This window comes from Pogona vitticeps, chromosome 3 (assembly GCF_051106095.1).
Source record: "Pogona vitticeps strain Pit_001003342236 chromosome 3, PviZW2.1, whole genome shotgun sequence".
Classification (NCBI taxonomy): domain Eukaryota; kingdom Metazoa; phylum Chordata; class Lepidosauria; order Squamata; family Agamidae; genus Pogona; species Pogona vitticeps.
In genome coordinates this window covers 108,499,552-108,521,216 of record NC_135785.1, presented here as the reverse complement: position 1 = coordinate 108,521,216, position 21,665 = coordinate 108,499,552, and the positions used below count along the sequence as shown (strand labels likewise).

The 21,665-nt window shown below is 41.9% G+C and overlaps 1 protein-coding gene across 1 annotated transcript in view; it reads left to right on the top strand.

Moving 5' to 3' along the window:
* The window catches only part of LOC110083669 (heparan-alpha-glucosaminide N-acetyltransferase), a 114,526-nt gene that overhangs the window by 47,608 nt on the left and 45,253 nt on the right, over positions 1 to 21,665 (top strand). Inside the window, exons 9-10 of the mRNA XM_020802279.3 lie at positions 5,665 to 5,791; positions 10,082 to 10,168. Of these exons, the coding sequence (XP_020657938.3) occupies positions 5,665 to 5,791; positions 10,082 to 10,168 (214 nt within the window). The remainder of the gene's footprint in view (positions 1 to 5,664; positions 5,792 to 10,081; positions 10,169 to 21,665) is intronic.

The window sequence follows — 21,665 nt, the reverse complement described above, 5'->3', positions numbered from 1 at the left end:
AGCAGAAGAGGGTTTAATTTAAAGGCCTATATGGTCATTTGTGGTTGTGCAAATATGAACCCAGTCCTTTACATAATTACAACAATTGGACAGTATTTAAACTATGAATTGCCTGCAGGTCACTTCTTGATAAAGAAACAGAATGGAAAGAATGCAGAGCAATGGGCAGTGCTAGAGAAAGTTAAATTTTTAAGATAGGTTGTTCCCAAAATTCTCCAGCAAGGTTCGCAACTTCTTGAAGCTGTTGTCTGACCAAGGAACATTTTTCAGTTCAACTTATGGATACCATTGTTAAGGGGCTTAGTAAACCAATCACACAAGAATATATGTATTTATCACAGCACTACTGTTGGTATTTGAAGGTCCATGTTTGACTCCAGAGAATAGGTTGGATGTGGAATTAAAAGCAGAAAAGCTCCACCTTGTTTTAAATATATAGCTTTGGACAGAGACACAACATAGCTCCAAATTATCAGGAAGCACTTTTTAAACCACTCCCTGCATCTATTAAAACAACTACTATCACAATGTCAGAGCATGCTTTTGTTACTGCTTCTTCTACAGCATGCTTTCTGTCAAGGACGCTCAGAACATTAGCTGGCAGCCTTGAATCTGTTCTCTCTTTTTTTGCACCTCTGTCATATTCTCAAATTTAATTACAGGTCTTACTCCCTGGGCAGTCATTTAATATATATCCTATTCTAATGCAGATCTCCCTTCCTCTCATTGTTAGGCATACATAAAATTTCTTTAAAAACCAAGGAATAAAGCCCAGTTTTATCATTTTTCAGAATCTGATTTCCAAGCAAATATAGCAAGATTTTTGAACAGCTATCATGATTTTTTGACATCTGATGACTGCAATTTCAGATTTTAAATATTGCTAAATAAGGCCCTTGTCACACGAGGGAAATGTTATGTAGTTATCCACCAGTTATGTCAGTATTTTCCTGGTCACGTGACGCAGAATCAAGACCAGGACATTTCGTCCGCTAGCAGTGTAACTGCGGAACATTTCCCAATTGCCAGGAAGGTTGTGTTATTTTGTACCTTTGTTGTACTGGTGCATTCCTTACTGGGATTGCCTGTGTGCTCGACCTGCCCCCCTCCTTTCAGAACTGAAGCCAAGAAGGTGGCCACCATTACTGTAGCACACGCTTTAAAAAAAAAACAGTGCCCAAATCATCACTGGTAAAAGTATGTCACCAGGGGATGTCACCATTATATTACTGGTGAGTAATATCTTTTCTTTCCTATGGGAAGATACATTGAAATGTAGGTATTCCAATGTCACGGAGGTGTTGATCACCAGTACTGCTGCGTGGATCTCCCAAGTCCATTGTGCGCAATGTGTTTTTGCAGGAGCAGCCAGGGCAACAGAGGGACACTTCCCTAAACAGAAACCCCTTCCCAATCAATGTTCCCTGAATATTCCCTCACTGTTCCTGATCAATATTTCCATCACCACCACCATTTCTGAGTCTGGCCCCCCACGTGGGGTTCCATTGCAACAGGAACTAAAGGGGCTGGAAATGATAGCTGTGGGTGCACAAGGGAGTATGAAGGCTATGTGGAGGAGGTGGAGTTAAGCATGCTCAAGCAGTAACACACCTTAGAGGGAGACTTTTTTCTAATATATTGGTGTGTGTGTGTTTTAAAAAGATCAAGGGGCTGAATTGCCCCTTGGAGCAAGAGAAAAATAAATGGATACTGTGGTGTAGCTGGCCATAATGATTCAAATACAGTGGTGCCTCGCAAGATGAAAGTAATTTGTTCCGCAAGTAGTGTTGTATTGCGAAATTTTCGTCTTGCAAAAGCGCAGTTTCCCATAGGAATGCATTTCAATGCATTCCTATGGGAAACCTCAGAAGACGAATGGATTATTTTTGTCTTGCGAGGTGAAAAATCATCTTGCGGTGAAAAATCATCTTGCGAAGCACGGCCATAGAAAAAGCCGTCTTGTGAGTCACCACAACAATCGCAAAACGCTTTCGTCTTGCGAGTTTTTCATCTGGCGAGGCATTCGTCTTGCGAGGCACTACTGTAGGAGCAAATAAATCAGTAGTGCTAAAAGTTCTTGGGACGTTCATCCTGGGGTATAAACCACGTGACCATGATTCAGTACAACAGAGATATGGAAAGTATCAGAAGAAATAGAAAACATTTCCCTTGTGTGTCCAGGGCCTAAGTACATACATTTAGCCCTGTAGTTTGCTGATTTCTGTGTTTATGTGTTAAAAGTGCATGAATTACAAATAATCAAATGGGCAAAATAGATGAGGCTTTGCAATTGATGTCATATTTCTGGTGAGGTAAAACAAACAAGGAGTCTTATGGCACCTTAAATACTAACACATCTTATTTGCCATAAGATTTAATGGCACCTTAAATACTAACACATCTTATTTGCCATAAGGTTTAATGGATACGTGGTGGCGCTGTGGGCTAAACCGCAGAAGCCTGTGCTGCAGGGTCAGAAGACCAAGCAATCGTAAGATCGAATCCACGCGACGGAGTGAGCGCCCGTTGCTTGTCCCAGCTCCCGCCAACCTAGCAGTTCGAAAGCATGCAAATGCGAGTAGATAAATAGGTACCATCTCGGTGGGAAGGTAAACAGCGTTCCGTGTCTAAATCACACTGGCCATGTGACCACGGAAAGATTGTCTTCGGACAAACGCTGGCTCTATGGCTTGAAGAGCGGGATGAGCGCCGCCCCCTAGAGTCGGACACGACTGGACAAAAATTGTCAAGGGGAACCTTTACCTTTACCTTTAATGGATACATGGTGTGTAACCTTAATAGGTGGACATTTATACAAACATGCGGAAAGAGGGAATGTAAAATAGAATGGAAATGCAAAGTTCTGACACTGTGAAAATCTTAGTAGTCTTCGAAATTCACTAAAAGTTCATGGGTGGGGGTTTGACAGGTACAGGTGTTATAGTGACTGCTATGACTATTATTTATTTATTTAAAATATTTTCACTCTCTCTTTCTCCTTAAAAAGCGCCCAAGGTGGCTTACATCATTGAAAGACAACATTTAAAACTAAAAACAATGAGTATACAAAGGTGGCTTATGCCTGAAACTAGTATAAAATTATTTCACAATGAATTAAATGTAATTCTTAGTTAATGTTAAGTAATAATCAGTAGTGGCGATCTTTCTGAAAGAAAACACTTCCTACCTCTGTCTATGAGTCCTGCAGCCTGTGTAATCCCTTTAGCCATTTGGAAGCTGTGGGAGCCAGGGGATGGGAGGAGGAAGTCTCTGTTACTATAGGTTATCATGACTTGAATGAAAGTTCCACTAGCCTCACATTTCATGACACATTCCCTCCCTTTGTTAAACAACCCACTAGAAAAGAACAAATGTAGAAACATATTACAGTCTTGCAAGTTCTTCTGGAAAAATTGAATAGCTTTCCTTTTTCATGAACCTTCACTTTTGAGTGCATCTTAGCAAAGATTTCATTAAGACAAACAAAGAAGTCCAGTAGTTAGTAATGATTAATTTTCAGTTGGGTGCAAATACTGTACTCCTGCCACCTGCAGCAACCTGTGGTGACTGACTGTTTACTATTGGGAGAAAGATCTCTTGTTTATGTGTGTGCAACATTGCTCCAACAGAAAGTTAAATGTTCAAGCCCCTGTGATGCATCTAAAGGTCTTTAAAAGGACTTACAGCAGCTAGGCTGTCATTATACCCCCTGGTTTGAGCTGATTAAGGGGAAATAATTGTTGGAGAGTTTTGAAATTTGGCTAAAATCCTCTAACTGCACAACAAAGTGCAGGGACATACAGAGCAGAATTAGCTTTAAATCTCCTCCGAGTAAAGGTCTTTCCTTCTCATTGACTGACACTTACAGTCACTCACTCTGAATTGGTAAGAAAAAGAACAAAAAGGTTCATTTACTCACAGTTGACTAGATTTTTTTTAAAAAAAAAAAAACCTGTATACTGTATAAAAACGACTGCTTACAAACAGGCCTCAGCAGACTCACACCCTTCTTCCAGCAGGTTCCTTCAGACTACACTCTAACTGCATAACTGACAGCACACTAAAAAGAGGGGGGGGAGACACTTAAGCAAAGAGGTGTGGGTGTCTTCGAAATCAGAGGCAGGGAAGGGACAATTGGTTACTGTTGGATTGATTGACAGTCACCCCAGCCCAGAAAGGTCCCTTCCAGCCAAACCTAGTAAAGACAGTCTACAAGACTGAAATAATTCCAACAATAATATGCCACAAAAATGCAATACATGAAAATAAATGCTTTCAATAGTGTAAAAAGATGAATGCAGTTTGTTCCTCCACATAAGGCTGCCTATGTCAAATATGTGCTTGTTTGATCTCTCTCCGTGTGGAAGGTAATAAGAATCCATAAATCAGACATAATAACTTTTCAGAGAATTAAAAAAAATATTTCCTCTGTTAAAATGGATCTATGAGGGAAGCGCTATGTGGTTTCACATATGCAAGCGGAAGCCAGGTTTAAAATGACCATGTTGACTGTTGTAAGACTTGACCTTTACTGAAACATTGTTTAAAATGGTTACTGATACAGTGTTCCTAACATCTTTTTACATTTCAAATTCAGAAAAAGCCAACCTAAGTGAATTTTAAGTAACTATTACTCTGTGTTTTCTGCTCTCAGCTTTGGAAATATGATACCAACATAATTCACATACATAAAGTTATATTGGCTGGATCAATTCAGTATAAGGCCATAAGAAAGGCATCTGGCAATGATATATAACAAGACAAGAAGCACTAGCTGGATTTGCCCCTATTGGTAGGCTGTGCTTATGCTCTATATCAGTATTTGCCTGGCTTTCTGTCTTCCATTAGAAATCTGATGAAAAAGTAGTGAACTTTGGGGCATTAGCTAGAGATATCATGTTAGAAACAAAAATTGTGTGCCCAAAATTAAAGCAAATATTAAAAATGTAATTAAGTGTCCAGCAATAATCTCAACCAAAGCAAATAGCACCCCACCTGGGGTGCAAATAATCATATTTTATTCCTCTTGGTATCCTAACCAGTAGTGCAGTTGTGGCCCTGTGAACAGGGAAACAGCTATTTAAAATAAGAAAGTGTATTTTGAATACGCTTGTTCAATTTAAAAGGGCTAACAAATGTGTATGGAAAATGCAGCATTGTTTGGAGATAAATCTATGCAGGGAACATTGACACAAAAGAACTGATTTTACATTCTGATCCTGATAACCATCCTCCATTGTTTGTCAGACATGGAAAATCAAAGGAACATCAAACACTTGCATTAGCTGGGATATGTTTTGTAGATATTTTGTGGCAGACGGTACATCTCAATTAGAGAAGCATGTTTTCAGACTGCCTTATTCCAATGGATTTTTAAAATTACATTCCATTCTAGGGAATTCTTGGGGAAGATCAGAGAGAGAGAGAAACAAAAAATGTGGTGGCCAGAATTATCAGAGCCTTTGGGGGCGTGCAGATATCACAAAGATCATTACACTTAATGGTGCACATGTAGTAAACGCTATCCAAGGGTTGATAAATAAGCTCAGCTCATCCATTTCCAAATTCATTCTGTATCGGTCTGGTCTTGTGAACATACACAAAATCAGTTCCAGTGCTTGCAATCCTGACAGCTGCAATTAATGTTGTGTACTCTCTCTACAGAGGCTACCTGGGCCCTGGGGGAATAGGAGATGATGGAAAATACCCCAACTGTACTGGCGGGGCAGCTGGGTACATTGATAAGTTGCTGCTTGGAGAAGGCCACATGTACCAATACCCCACATGTAAGGTAATTGAATATCTGGGGGGCAGGCTCAGTGAGGTCCTCGTAAGTGGCTGGCTTGTTTGCCTTTGCCTTTTAGATCATAATATTGCTCATCTAATACCCCAGCTCTTTCCTTCATCAGACAGTAGCCAGGTATAGCCAAACAAAGGGAAAATTTATTATGCCACTGTCACTCTATTTATCTGTCTCCCATTGATGGAAGGAAGAAACTCAGTACTGAAGGCACTGTAAGGCTTGAAATTTCACATGCAATCTCAGATCTTAGGAATTTATCTCTATGCTTAATAATACACCAGCACTGCAGCTTTTACCAAGCAGAGGTTCCCCCTGTGTTGTATCTCATGATGACTACATCCAGATGTTTCACTGTGTTTTAACACCTTATACCATGGATGTTAAGGCTATTCTGACAGTGTGCTTGTTTCCTAGTTTCAGGAAATCATCCTTGTTTGGGATAAAATTTTTACATAGTTGGACATCGGTTCGGGTGGCCAACCTTGTGACAGCTACATTAATCTACAAAGAGTGATTTGGCATCTGCAAGTATATTTTCCTGAACAAATACCTGCTCTATACATTATACATAAATGGTTCGGCTCCACCTTAGAACTGGCACCATCTAGCAATAAAGGCTTTCCAGTTGGTGGCCAAGCATATACTAAACATGCATGCATATGATGTTCAAGATCTGAAATGGAGGTGTAACTTTAAATAGTGGAATACCTCTCTTATACCTTGACACTGTTCCTTATTTTCCTTTGATAAAAACCCTTTGAACTAGCTTTTGCCATGATATGATATAAATTTGGTGGGTTCCCAGGGACCAATTAAAATTGAGTGTTGATTGTGTCTAGGAGGTGACAAATTGGTTACTTCTGTGTAGGTAGAGGAAAATATAAATTGTTTAAATATTTCTGCAATCTACTTATTTCCCGAGTCTTAAAACATTATCTAGGTAGACCTGCTAACTGTTACCTCATTTTTCTCCTCTCTGATTCCTCAAGTGAAACTACAGCGAAGGTTGCAAAATTCTGTCCAGCAGCTTGTTTAATAAGAAAACAGATGATTAAACCATTACAGTTATCAGAATAGAAATTTACATGTAACTGCAATTTGAGTTTCAGTCTACTATGTATCACCTGTAAATACTGTATGATTTGTTACTGTATTTTAGTCATATATCTAACATAGCTGACCTTTGGTCGGAATAGCAATAAAGTATAAATTAGTTTAGCATATTAGCTAGGAGCTAGCACTTAGATTTTTTGTCACAAGATTTCTTATCTACAAAATGAAAATACCGACTGGCAGTAACACATTGTCATTGCAAACAAAATGTGAGTCAGGCTGTGCAGGTGCTTTTCAGCACTGTTGAAAGCTTTGGTAGGTTTGACTAGCAAAAATTAATCAACAGATAATTTAATTTGGAGAGAAATGGACAGAAAAAAATGTAATTTGCTTTCCTGCACACCAGGATCTTTAGAGTGTTGTACAGTTTAAAACAGCAGTGTAACAGAGTTGGGCAGTTGCCAAGTGTACATGCATGCATACATGCAAGCATGAGCATGCACATACACACACATGCAAGCAAGCATGCTCTCTCTCTCTCTCTCTCTCTCTCACACACACACACACACACACACACACACACATGCATGCACACACCTTGGGGGGCCTTCATGCACTCCTTTCCTGAAAATCAGAAGTCTTCAAAGATCATTTCTGGGTTTGATTAAAGACTACTTATGATTAAAAGTCAAAGCAGTGCCCCCCATAGACTCGAAATGGGTAGCCCTGGCAGCTTCTGGGCTGCAACTGGCCATTTTAAACTAGAAAAGGAAATGAAGGTGGAGGGGTGGAAGGGATGTGCTGGATTCAAATTTTGGGAGTTGTAGTCTGAAAAACAGATTTTCTAAGCTCTCGTGCCAAGCTAGTTACACTAGCTAGTTGTCCCCCTCTATTTAGCACTGTCCAGGTCTCAAGTATTGTTTCCAGTTCTGGGCACCACCTTTTAAGATACCAACAAATTGGAACAAGTTCAGAGGAGGGCAGCAAAGATGATCAGGGGTCTGGAAACCAAGACCTCTGAGGAAAAGAACTGAGCATATTGAGCCTTGAAAAAAGAAGACTGGGGAGAAATTTGACAGCAGTTTCCAAATACTTGAAAGACAGTCATACAGAGGAGGGCCAGAATCTGCTCTCAATCATTCTAGAGTTCAGGATATGTAATAATGGAGTCAAGTTACAAGAAGCCAGATTTCAGCTGAATATCATGAAAAACATCTTAACTGTTAGAGCAGTAAGATAATGGAACAAATTACTTCAGGAGGTGGTGAGCACTCCAACACTGACTGGAGGCATTCAAGATAAAATCTACTTTGTCAGATCTATTTTGATTTGGATTCTTGTCTTGAGCTTGGACTTGATCCCCCCCTTCCAACTTAATTATTCTATGATTCTCTATTATTCTATGTACTACAACTGATAGTCTCAATAGTATATATGAAGAAATACAAGGTTAAATTGCTGGTTACTCTTATTTCTGTATCGTCTCTCGGTGGAATGTTAGGCAAGGACTATAGTCAAAGTTGGAGTTAGTAAAATAGATTCTTTTCTTTTGATATTTCCACCTTGGATGCCTTTGGATAATATCATAACTGGAATTCCTGTCCAATAACAACCAATTTTGCATGAGCTGATAGAAAAGAGAATACAATTGAGTGACACGTAAGTGCCCTGGTCTAAGTAACTGTGTGCTAAAAGCTGCATCATGATTCTTTTTGGGAGCTCTACTGGAGAACATGAGTTCCTGCTATGCTCTGAAATTGGCTATGTTCTCCATATGAAATTTGACCTGAAATTTTGAGAGGCCTGGATATATGATTTAACCTATCTGCCTCCTATCCTAACTAATTCACATGTTCTTGTACATTTATTTACTTATCGCCCTGATACCCCAAAAATGTTTTTACCAGTCTTCGGAAAATCTAGATATGTGATCTTTCTACTGAAATCACCTATCTTTAATGCTAAAAACAAAACAAAACAAAAAAAACTAGTTTACCAGTCATTTGGATATGTGACTGGTTGAGAGGTTGCTGATGTCACAGAAGACGTTGTTCATAGGCACTTCGACATGGTACCTACAGCAACAGCAAAACACTAAGAAATGAGCTAGATATAGATTATTTTTTGCCAGCAGTTGTCTGATTTCAAGCTCATTGGGGATTTTGGTAACCGTATCAAAGAGAATATCAATGGATGTCATATTCCAACTTCTCTTTTTGAGAATACTGTATATATATGTTTTATGTCTATATGTCTATATTTTACCATATATAGAGTGAGAAATGTCACATGTTCAAGCTGGATTCAGAAAAGGAGGAGGAATTGGGGATCAGGTTGCAAATATATATTTGCTACTAGAGTCTGTCGAAGATTTTTTGGATGAAAATCTGTATTTTATGAATTACAGCAAAGCCTTTGACTATATGAATCATGAAAAGTTCTAAAAGAAATGGGTGTGCCACAACATTTGAGTGTCCTGGTGTGTAGTTTATACTTAACTACTGTTAGGACAAATATGGAGAAACAGAATGGTTTCTGAAAATAGGTAAAGTTGTCAAACAAGTGTGTATATTATTACCCTATCTGTTCAATGCAGAACGTATCATGTTATGACACACAGGACCACTTACACCCTTTTTTTGTTGTTTTGGCATAAAAATAAATTGGGGGAAAATCAATCATTATATAAATTAGTATGTTTATGGCCACTGTGGGCAAAATCCTACTGGGAAAAACTGTGCACTTAAGGGTAATCATGCCATTTCCCCTTCTTCCCTTCTCATTTGCCACATAATTGTGTAAGCATTGCTTGCGTGCATTAAGGATGCAGAAGGCCAGCAGTGTTGATAGGCTTGTTCCCATGCTTGCCTCTTTATCATGTGCAGATTCAACAGGATTCTGGTTTATAGAGGAAGGAGTCACATGCCCTTGGGATAGAACTGGGTCCTTTTTTGTTTCTTTCAGAAATTTATTACCCATTTGGCACAGGATAAATGAACAAATGAGTTGACTGAGTCCGAGGTTCTCGTGTTAATGGTGATGTCTGATACAATGCACCAAGATATATTTATCTGTGTGGCAGTGAGACAGTTTGGATGTATGCCATATTGCGTTATGTGGTGCACATTTATTCTGTGACCCACTGTATTGTCTGTTGAGAGGCCCTTTTATCCTTTAGATCTTGAGAACTGTGAGTAATTTCAGCCATATGTTCTTTTTTATCAGGAGATATACAAAACCACTCAGCCGTTTGATCCTGAAGGCGTTTTGAGTACCATTAACTCCATTCTGATGGCTTTTTTTGGACTTCAGGTAATTGCACTCACACAACAGAGACCTTCCAAATGCTTGCTGTGTTAACTGTGTTGTGGTTATATGTATGAGGTAGATATGGGGGTATTCATATTCGTATACAAATACGAATATCTCCCCACAGGTGGAAATAACAAAGGTCCAGCCCCACTCACTATTCCACCACAGACACGTGCTCGACAGAGCCTTTTTATTGCGCCATTGTCCGCAATGGATTAGGCTAAAGCTATTTGCTAGTCCCATCCAAAGAAGACTGACTGAAGTATTGGATTTAACAGAGACAGCATTAATCCCCTTCATTCAATGGATCCATTCTAGTTAACAGTTGGATTTGGCCCATTATTTGACTTTTGTATTTTTCTGCCAAGAAGAAGTGGTTGTGAATGTTCTGATTTAGGTCCCAAAAGAACATAACCAGGACTGAATAACTTGAAAGCAATGATACAACAGCAAAATCTCAAGCCCCTTTCGTTAGTCAGTGTTCCAATGCTCCCTGAGTATATCTAGTAGTCTTTGGGCTGTTTCTATGGGGTTTTATCTCCTCCCTCGGTCTTTTTTCCCCTACAGTTTTTATGAACATCTACAAACTCTGGGTTCTTCCAAGTTGGTCAGTGCCTTCCTCTTCTGTCAAGGTGGTGCCATTTTATTTATTTATTATTTATTCAATTTATATGCCGCCCAAACTACCCAGAGGTCTGGGTATAAGGTGCATAAGGACATGGAAAACTGAGATCACGGTTGTTTTGTATAAGATACAATGGGAACAGCAAGTATTATTCTTTATGGCAAATAGGATATGCAGCTTGGTATTTTTATCCTAGCTATGGGCTATGAACAAGTGTGTCTGTATTGAACATAGAAGGAGAATTATTATCTGAGGTTCTTTCTTGGAGTTAGAACCAGTAACTCCAAAATACTGCAGGCAGAAATCCCCTTTAGCTATTGAAGTATTAAACCTGAACATATGTGAGGCTCATAGGGTGGTGATGATATACAGACTTTGCATGTGCACTGGTCTGCAGAGGCACTGTTTTATGAACATGTGACGGTATGCATTACTTCTTGTACAGTGTGGCTGTGGGAGGTCTCAGTATTATCACCACTCAGACCCAGGGCATTTATTAGTCAGATCTTAGAAAGGTTGCCACGTGAGCTGAGGGACTCTGAAAGTGGAGCAGTAGATTTTCAGTTCTTATTCCAGAATAGGATAGCCTGATAGGTTTTGGAGTGCATTGTGCAGCAACAAACCTCCTTAAAAGAAAAAAAGTAATTAAGTGTGTTCTTTGCTATTCTTTCCCTGAAATGGGAACTCTTTCCCCCTTCCCTGTCAAAGGCCAGTTTCCATGATCGGAGCAGTCTGTTATGGTCTATGTTGTTGTGGGGCCTGAGCCAGTAAAAACTAGATGCAGTTAAAATGAGAATCTCTTTCTTTCTGCTGTACAGTTTCTTCTTCCCCCTCCTTTTTTCTCTCTCCCTGTATCTCCTTCTCTTTCTTTCTGCCACCTGACCACTCTATCCTATCTTCCTTCAAACAAAAGGAGAACATTTCTTTGGCAATAGTCCCTCCCTTCCACATCTTATCCAGATTCAGAACTCTTTGGCTTTGGAAATGGAAGACTATTATGTGAGTCCTAGCCGTTCAAAGAAATCAACCCTGAGTGCTCACTGGAATGACAGATCCTGAAACTGAGGCTCCAATACTTTGGCCATCTCATGAGAAGAGAGGACTCCCTGGAAAAGACCCTGATGTTGGGAAAGTGTGAAGGCACGAAGAGAAGGGGACGACAGAGGACGAGATGGCTGAACAGTGTCACTGAAGCTACCAACATGAATTTGACCAAACTCGGAGGCAGTGGAAGACAGGAGGGCCTGGCGTGCTCTGGTCCATGGGGTCACAAAGATTCAGACACGACTTATCGACTAAACAACAATAACAACCATAAGCCGTTCTGTGGATCTCGAAAAGGAAAATTTGCAAGAGGGAATCCGCAAAAATTCAGTATTCTACTTTTGACTTTTTCTTGCAAAATCCCCATAGACATTCCACTCCAGGATGACATTTTCCAGATGGCAAAAATTAGAGAATCTTATACAAGTGGCCCAAGCTTTTGGGAACTACTGTTGACTTCATCAGATACAGGATGAAGTGTCTTTAATTTAAAAAAACACTACTTCACACCGCCTTCTTCTCTCAAGTTCTATGGGACCCCTTGCTATTTATACTAGATAGACTAGCATGTTCACCCCACTGGAATTATTCTCTACTTGGGCTTCTGTCTCTGAGAAATATCAGAAATTGCCCATATGGACCTTTTCACTGTGATAGTATCAGATACTAATATACATCTCCTTTCCTTCCATTGTGTTTGTGGATTGCATGTGTGAGAATAAGGGTCTACCCATTTTTATATAGAAAAGAACAATGGACCATCAGAGATGTGTGTTTTGAGAGAGAGAGAGAGAGAGAGAGAGAGAGAGAGAGTTCCTGCTTATTTTCTTGTCCAATTTATAGCATTTTAAAGACATTAATTTATTTAACAGATGTTCCATACCATGAGAACATAAAGAAAACAAGTAAAAAAGCACGTCCTCTTTTGTCTAAAATGTTTAAGAAAATGCGGTGTTCAGTAAATACATGGAAGAGTTTCATTGTAAGGATTTTTTATTACTCTCTTGGTCAGAGGCTAGTTCCCCACAGAGCTTTGAAACCTAAAGCTCATTAGAGTTTTATGGGGCTCTGGTTCCCTAATTTTACAACCACACTTAATTCTCCATCTTGTATGAGGTGTCAGGTCTATCACCTGGGAGAGACAGAGAGAGGATTACAAAATGCAACTGAGAAACTAGCCCCCACTGCCACTACGACTGGCCCTGTGTTCCTCATATGCCATCAAGACCCTTTCAACAGAGACCTCTTGCAGGACAGCTGCTGCCTGACAGGAAGGTGCAGGAGATGTCTGGTGCTCAATTTGGTGAGAGAGGTGTTTGAATTTAGCAGGATTTTGAAATACTTCAGTCTTCTTAACTAGTTACTGCTTTCAGAAGACAGCTTTCAGAGTCTGCTCCTTATGTTCCTGTACAGACTGAGGAAGTGGAAAATTGGTTACGAACTCAGGATGAATGCAAAATTGGAACATAAGAAGTTGCCAAATCAGGACACAGGTTTGGACTACATAACCCAATGCCCTCTTGACTGAGAGTGGCTGTCCAGGGGTTCCAACATAGCACTTCCACCTAGCTTGCTTCCTTTTGTTTGTGTTTTTTTACTAGGGGATGCAACACAGGGATTTATTTTCACCGAAGTATTGCATGCTTCTAGTTCCATATCTTAAAGCTGAACCTGCTGAGTGAGGAACAAGATCTGGAAAACAATGTGCAAATTCCTGTTGAAGAAAGGTTTTATTCTAACAATGCTAGTTCCTTTGTGTGAATTACACTGATTCTGCAAAGTACAAGATTTTTTTAAAAAATATTTCATGTGGATTGGAGTTTATCTATATGCAGCTCTCACTTCAATTCTGTGCCCCCTTTCACTCTCATTTGTCACTGGTAGAACAGCAGAATTTTGCAGGGGTTTTGTTGTTGTTTGTTTGTTTGTTTGTTTGTTTGTTTGAATTACCACCCTGGTTGTCTTCAAGGCTCCGTCATGCATGGAGACACCCTGGTGACAATCACTGTGATTGTGGGAATCTTGGTGGCTGCCACAGTGCAGCCTTCAGTGAGTGGTGTGTGTATGTGGCCGAATGTATGTTCTCACTATCAGGGAGTTGCTTCTCCTAGTGTAGTTATTTGTAGCAGTGATGGTGCTGAAGGCTGGATAGGCTGTGTAAGAATACTACTGTGTGGTTGGGAACTCCCAAGAGAAGCTTTCCTTGAGGAAGCCTCCCATTACAAATATTGCATTTAGCACTTTGAAAAAAAGGAGTTCACAAAAGTCCAATATTTTTCTAAACACTTATTCTGTTTAACATTATATATGAAATCTCTTATTTCTGATATTTTCACAATGCAGGGTTTTTTCCTTAACTGCCTGGGAGTACATGTGTATCAGTTCTGTACAGGTGGATTCACAGAAGATTATTAATAGTATGCATCATATTTTGTCTCAGGATAGGTAGCCTGAAAAAACAAGGACACTTTTACTCCTCTTTGAGGTCATTCTTACATCCCGGTAGCCTTCCGCAGGTATTTGCCTGCTTGTACGGAGACAGAAATTGGGATGTGCCCACGAAAGTCTGCCTAGAACTCTGTGACTGCAGTAGGTCAACATTGGTTAGAGTTCCTGTGATAAGGGACCCCGCTTTATCAGGGAGTTCTGTTATCTGTGTTCAGAGATGGGACAATTACTAGGAAAGAGTCAACAGTTTAGATTATTTCATTATTTCAGCAATTTGTATACCACCTGATTTAGTGCTGGAACACTACTCTGGGTGGTTGACAGTCATGTAAATAACCCTCCAATCTAAAAGAATTCCAAAATTTCCTTACCTTAGATTTAATGAGCCTTTCTTCCATAGCCCAAAACAGTTCCTGTGTCCTTAATAAATAATTATATGCATTAAATCAGTCCTGACTTAAGACTACCCTGCCCAGGGTTTTCCAGGTCTAGAGTTACCAGAATTCATTTACCATTCCCCTGTTCTGGGATAGTACATCTTGCCCAAGGCCACACAGGCTGGTTCGACTCCCAGGTGTCAAGTGAAGAATCAAACTCGGAATATTTGACTCAAACCTAATTCACTGAGCTATCTAACCAGCTACTGAGCGATCAACATAAATCGAAAAGTGAAAAGCAGTGCAAGATTTGGACTTTAATTATTCTAACAATTGTGACTACTATCCTCAGCGAAGAAGGTGTTTTGATTATAACATTTGTGTCAAAATCTGAAATATTGGATGAAGATTTCTTAGCCGCATGTCCTACAATGAATGTGTTAGGGAAGAGCAGAATAGGAATACTGTGGGGCAAGCACTAGGATTATTTTTTTTAAAGAGTCTTTATCTTGATTTCATGTACTGAAATCTTGAAGGCAATACAGGATAAACCAAGGCAATGTTTTAAGGTGGAAAAACTCTTCATATTTATTGAAAGACAGTGGCTGACAACGTCAGTCCTCTCCCTCTCCCTCTTTCTTCTGAGCACCATTTAAAAAAAAAACCCACACATTTTAGGAGATAAAGCCATGATGGGTTGGGACGTTGAGGCGATAAGCTGTGTTTCTTGTGGTGTCTTTAATTGTATTCATTCTAAATTCTCATGAGCAGGAAATTACATCAGCCACTAACTTCTTTTACAGAAGAATTATATCTGATAGACGAGAGAGCAGGGAAAAATCAGGCAGGCACCTTTGAAAGTAACATTACTCCTCTTTTAAATTCATTTTTGTACTTTGTCTAAAAAGATAGGCCTGTAATTTTATTAAAGAAGATTTAGACAGCTTTGAGCCTAAATGCTCACATGGTTGTCTTCAGAAAGTCAGAACTTCTCAGTCACTGTCTAAAAATATCCTTTCCACCAAAGAAGGAATATTAGTAAAGTCAAGAGGACAGCTTCAGAATTTCCTCATTCCTCATTACCTTGATGCAGGTTATTAGTGGAAGTTCTTGTTCTTACTCAAAGAAAAGTGTGGTCATGGTAGTTGATCATTCTGGTGGGCTGTATTGAGCTCAGGAAAAGTTACTTTTTTGGATTGCTGTTCCTAGAAACTTTCTCCTCCCTGTTAATGGCCGTGCTGGCTATAGGATTCTGGGAACTGTAATCCAAAAAACTAACTATTCCAAACTCTCTGATGGTGAGCCACGAGACATGTTAGGCAAGATGTTGAGAGGAAAATAATTGGAGCAGAACACTGTTCAACAGCAAGCATGAGATGGCAGTAATAGCTATTACTGGGAAACATACAGTAGGCAACCATTTATGAGAAATAGGTGACCACAGATAGCAGTTAGGTCCTGGGACAGTTCCCAGATAATAGAGAGGAAGAGCTCTATCCACTGAGAAAATCATCCAGTATAGTAGGTAAAAACACCCAGTTTAGCTACAGTGGCCTCCTTTACCTAATAGAGCATCTAAAATTATTTCCAGTCTTTTTTCCTCCTTCATTTGTGCTCATCGCATGAACATATTAATTGTATAGGTCCACTAATACTTGAAAACTATAGTAAGAAAAACTTGGCTGGAAGCTACCAGTGGATTGAGGAGGGCATTGTTTTTGTCATTTGATAAGTTAAAACCTTAACTAGACTGGCCAAAATTCTATTACTCAGTTGCACTGGCAGAAAGGAAATGGAGGAACTCACAGTGGCAAACTGCTGCTACTTAATGAGTTCCCACTTGGATTTTTAGTTATGTGCTGAGCCACCAGACCACTGTGAGATATGACAATGAGGAATCTTAGTGGGGAGTTACCAACAATTTGCTATTGTGTTACACCATTTCCCTTCCGTGAGTGTAACTACACAACAGGAATTGGGCCACTGTTATATCTTCAGGATTCTTGGTTTCTATTTTTTATCATAAACAGTGCTTTCATTCTTTCCCACTTTTCATTCTTTTTCATTCACTCAGGGTGAAAAAGAGGATATATATGACCTCCCAAAAAACAAAGTATCATATGATACCTTAAAGACTAATCACTGTCATACCCAGATTTTCAATCTGTTTTTAATTTTTCTCCATCTGGCTTTATTCTGGCTATTGTAGACATAAAAATCCAAGCTGCAATAGAAGCTGTTCCATTCATAATAAGAAACCATACACACTGTTTTGTTATTTCTTTAGAATAATCAGTATTTCAAGTTACCCCAGGGAAACAGCCAGTCCATCATCAAATAAATAAATAAATAAATTCACAGCACTGACAATTGGCAACAGCAAAACAATTGTAATGATCTCCAGATGAAGTCAAATTAAGATAGTTGAATAAATGTTAAGCTGTCAGAGTAGTAAAGTCTTGAGTTTAAATAGGGGAAGTCAATCCTGTCTTGTCTCATTCTTTAACTCCATATGAGAAAGCACAAAATACTTCTCACCTGTGAGATAAAGTGTGTTGCTTATATACTGCCCCATAATACTTAAAGCTCTCTCTGGGCAGTTTGTTTATTCCATTTTTACCCCACCAATCTAGATTCAGGAATCTACTCTGGGCGGCTTACAGAATATAAAGATAAAAACAGCATTAAAATAACTTTGATCATAAGAGCAGAAAGATCAATAAAGAAAATAGGATCCAAGATGGGTTTTAAAAGCTATGTATTGGGAGGGAGGAAGGCCTGCCGGAAGAACCGGGTCTTGAGCTGGTTTTTAAAAATTCCCAGCAAGGGTGCCAGTCGAATCTCCAGGGATAATGTGTTCCAAAGATAAGGGGCCATCACTGAGAAGGCCCGCGTTCTTGTTCTCTCCCTCTGGGCCTCTCTTGGGGTTAAGTCCCTCAACCTTCCGGTCTGGCTTGATTGAGATGAATAGAGCTAGGTGGGAACAGGCGCTCTGCCAGGTATTGAGGCCCTGAACCGTTTAGAGCTTTATATTGAAATCAATGCGGAAACAAATGGGTAACCAGTGTAATGCCACCAGAGTGGGGAAAATATGTTAGTGTCTTTTCACCCTGGTTAATAATCTGGTGGCCATGTTCTGGACTAGAGATGGGGATGAATTTTTAAAATGGTGATTTGTTTTGATTCATAATTCGTCAAGGTTAACGAATCAATGAATATGAATATATAAATATTCTTTGACGAATCGCTCTGTCAATTCATCTGCACTTTAAATGGATATAACACTGGCCCCCGATGGCCTAGAAACACTTAACTGGCAGGGAAGCTTCCTCAGATGCCTTTCTACAGTCCCTGAAAGTTTAGTGAACATTGGACCATGAACCACTGAATTATATAATCACAAAGAGGTCCCCCCAGGAAAGCTCTCCCCCCCAGTACTTAGAGACTCCAGAATCATAACAGAGCTTCCTACGTCTTTCCCCAACAAGCTTGCCAACTTTGGTGAAGATTGGATATCGGAACTCAGAGTTATTCACCCACAAATTGGGTCCCCCTAGGAGAGTTTACCACACGGCACAGAAGCCCGTGGCATTGGGGGAGTTATATTTAGCCCCAGCAGAATGAGAGGTCCCTTTGGCAGAGGCATGCATGAGGCATAGAGTTTGTCTTCAGTTCAGCACAACATTACATTTGCCAGTGAAGTAGAGTTTGCCCTCAAGGGGACTGGAGGCAAGGAGGTATTTGGCAGCACAGCGGGCTTTTTGGCTCCGTCGGGCACTGAGGAAGTTGGCAGCAGGAAAGCAGGCTTTTTTGGCCCCATCAGGGCACTGAGGCAAAAGGCAGCAGAGCAGACTCTGGTCTTCTTCAGCAACATCAGATTTTCCTGCAAAGGAAAGGTTTTTGCCTCCAGGAGGCAACTGAGATTGCTTGCAACTTCCAACAGGACCAGCAGCACCAGCAGATGAACAGGATCAATGCTACTAACAGTGATTAATTCACGGGGCCACAGGGCTGTTGGAAACAGATCAGCTCTGCAATCTGAAGCTGGGTGATGGCATGATAAAGATGCTCATTTAGAACTGGAAAGCTGGGGATTGCTTGCAACATGGCTGCTGAGACCACCTGGATATGATAAAGATAGCCCTCGGAGGTTTGGAGGGGGGGCTTAAACAGGCCAGCCCCCCTTGGCACGGGTTGAAAACCAGACGAGCTCTGCCGTCTGAAGCCGGGTGATGGGGCGATGGGATGATGCCTGGACAGGCTTTGGGTGGGGCAGAGCCTGGCCTAGGAGACTCACCTGTCCACCAACGTCCAACTAGACTTGCTGACAACCTTCAAAGAAAGAAAGATGCTGGGGTTGAAAACCAAACGAACTCTGCCGTCTGAAGCCAGGCAATGGGGTAATGCCTGGACAGGCTTGGATGGGGCAGGGTCCAGCTTTGGGTGTGCCAACATGGCCAGACAACCATCTGTCTTGGCACATTATGGGCATCACCAACACTTTGCTCTTGTACGCTTTAGCTGTATAAGAGCAACTATTTATTCATTTTTATTACTGCTCAGTCTGGGTCTGCCAAGAGAGTTGAATGGCCCTCTTTGCTTGTTGCGGGTGGGTGGGGACCAGCTCTGGGTGTGCCAGCCAAGAGGGTTAGATGGCTCTCTTGGCATGTTCAAGTGATGCACAGACAGGCTTTGGGTGTGGCAGAGCCTGGCCACACTGCTACTACAGCGGTGGATCTGTGGGGCCGCTGGTGAGCTGGGCTAATTCATTTGGATAGTTTGTTCCAACTTATGCCTACCTACTGAGTTGGCATGAGACTGAAAGCAGAGTGTGTTCCCCATTGGGCAGCAGCAAAGTATCGTGTCTTGCCCCATCAGGCAGTGAGGAAGTTGGCAGCAGCAACGTGGAGTGTGTTGCTGCATCAAGCACTGAGGTAGTTGGCTCCAAAGTAGGCGGGAAAGCATGTCTTAATAGGCATCGGGCACTGAGGCAATTGGCAGCAAAGTAAGCTTTGCCCATTCGGTGTGTAGTGGCAGAAATCTTCAACAATGATGAGCAGGACAGTGGCATTTGCCATCAAGGTGGCATATGAAACAGAAGCCTCCAGAAAGAATTATTTAGTCAAGTATGCTGTTTTTGACTACCAAGAAGGGCTTGGGTCGGCCCAGCCCACTTGGCATGGGGAAGCCTGGAGGACAGCTTTGGAAATCCAGATGATCAGTTCTGCAGTCTGAATCTGAAGCCATGCAATGATGTTTGTTTGTTTTTTTAATGATGAAGAAAGGGGATGGTGGTTGTTGGTGGCACAAGATAAACTCTGCAGTCTCAAGCCGTGCAATGGGGTGATGCCTGGACAGGCTTTTGGGCCTGAGGTAAGTTGGCAGCAGCAAAGTAGAGTGTGTTTCCCCATCAGGCACTCACGCACACAGCTGCCGGAAAGCAGACTCTTTTGGCCCCATTGGGGCACTGAGGCAAAAGGCAGACACAGGAGGTTCTGGACTTCTTCTGCAACATCACATTTGCCTGCAAAGTTATTTAGGTTTGTCCCCAGGAGGCAACTGAGGTTGTCAAAGCAGCAACAACAGCAGGAGAATAGGGTCCAACTGCAAGGTGCTACTAATGGTGGTTAATAAAGGTGGCCGCTGGGCTTCTTGAGTGGAAGATCAGCAGTTCAAGTCCATGCAATGGGGTGATCTGAGCCCTTGTCCCTTGTTCCTGCTTCTGCCTACATACTGAGTTAAACTGCTGCTGAGCCACTAGGCTTGTTGATTGGAAGGTCTGCCAACCTACTCAGGCAGTAGCCTGAGTGGACTTTGGAGCACCGTGTTGGCATGGGGCGGCCAGACAGGCATTGGGTGGGGCAGAGCCTGGCCCTCTTGGCACGGAGATACCCGGACAGGCTGGGGGGGGGGGGACAGAGGAAAAGAAGAGGCAGAGGCAAAAGGAAGGAAGCAAAAGGAAAGAAGACTCTTGTATTTTTCAGTGAGAACATGGGTCTCCTGACCCAACTCCTCCTGCCTCTCACACAGCCAGCGGGCAGCTTTCACGCTGCGGTAGAAGTTGCCCACCAGTTGGCGGCATTGCTCCAGGAGTGCCCACGTCTCCCAGGTGCCTGCATCCCGCTTGGGCTTGACCAGGCCGAGGACATCGCACACCACAAGGTGTGATTTGTGGGCCATGCATACAATGCCCTCAAAGCCTGCCTCATTCACTGCTGCCAACATGTCACCCAGCATCTGTGACCATGTGGCCACGGGTCACCTCCCCCTCCGGTGCCCACTCCTGCAGTGTGGACAAGAACTCATTGACAATGTTCCTCCACGTCACCTGAGCTTCTATGTGCCATGTGTGCAGCAGAATGGACCTGCAGCCTGGGGGCAGGGCAAGGGCCTCCCCCTGCGGCCCTGTCACCGATGCCCTGCCACTAAAATCCTCTGGCTGGCACCAGTGGACTGTGAGCGAGAGATAGCCGTGCTGACCTCCACTCCACAGGACCACTGTGAAGTGCACCTTGCACCCCTGTAGCCGTGAAAAATGGTCACGGACCACCTCCCTCACAGAGTCATAGAGTGAGAGCAGCACTCTAGAACTGAGAGTTCTCCTTGAGGGGAGGTTGTACCGGGGGGGGGGAATGCAAAACCCGGTGGAAGGCTTGGGATTCCACAATGGACAGTGGACATCCGAGCAGGGCGATCGTCTCGATGACAAGTGGCCGCCTGCTGAGGGTCATGGCAGACCCAATGGGTGCCACTTTGTGGAGTGTGGCCTGTCTCATGCTCCCGGCCCCAGAAACCCCATGTGGCTGCCCTTTTGAAAGGAGGCGCCTCTTCCTGCCTCCCTTCTGCCTCCCCTGGAGCTGCTCTTTTCTCTGTCCCATACGGTGCAGACAAAGTACCTTCCCTGGACAGGAGCCTTGGGTGCTGCCTCTCCAGATGTTGACAGAGGGCAGTGGATGACAGATGCCTGGGATCTGACCCCCTCCGGAGCACCCCAAGGCAGGTA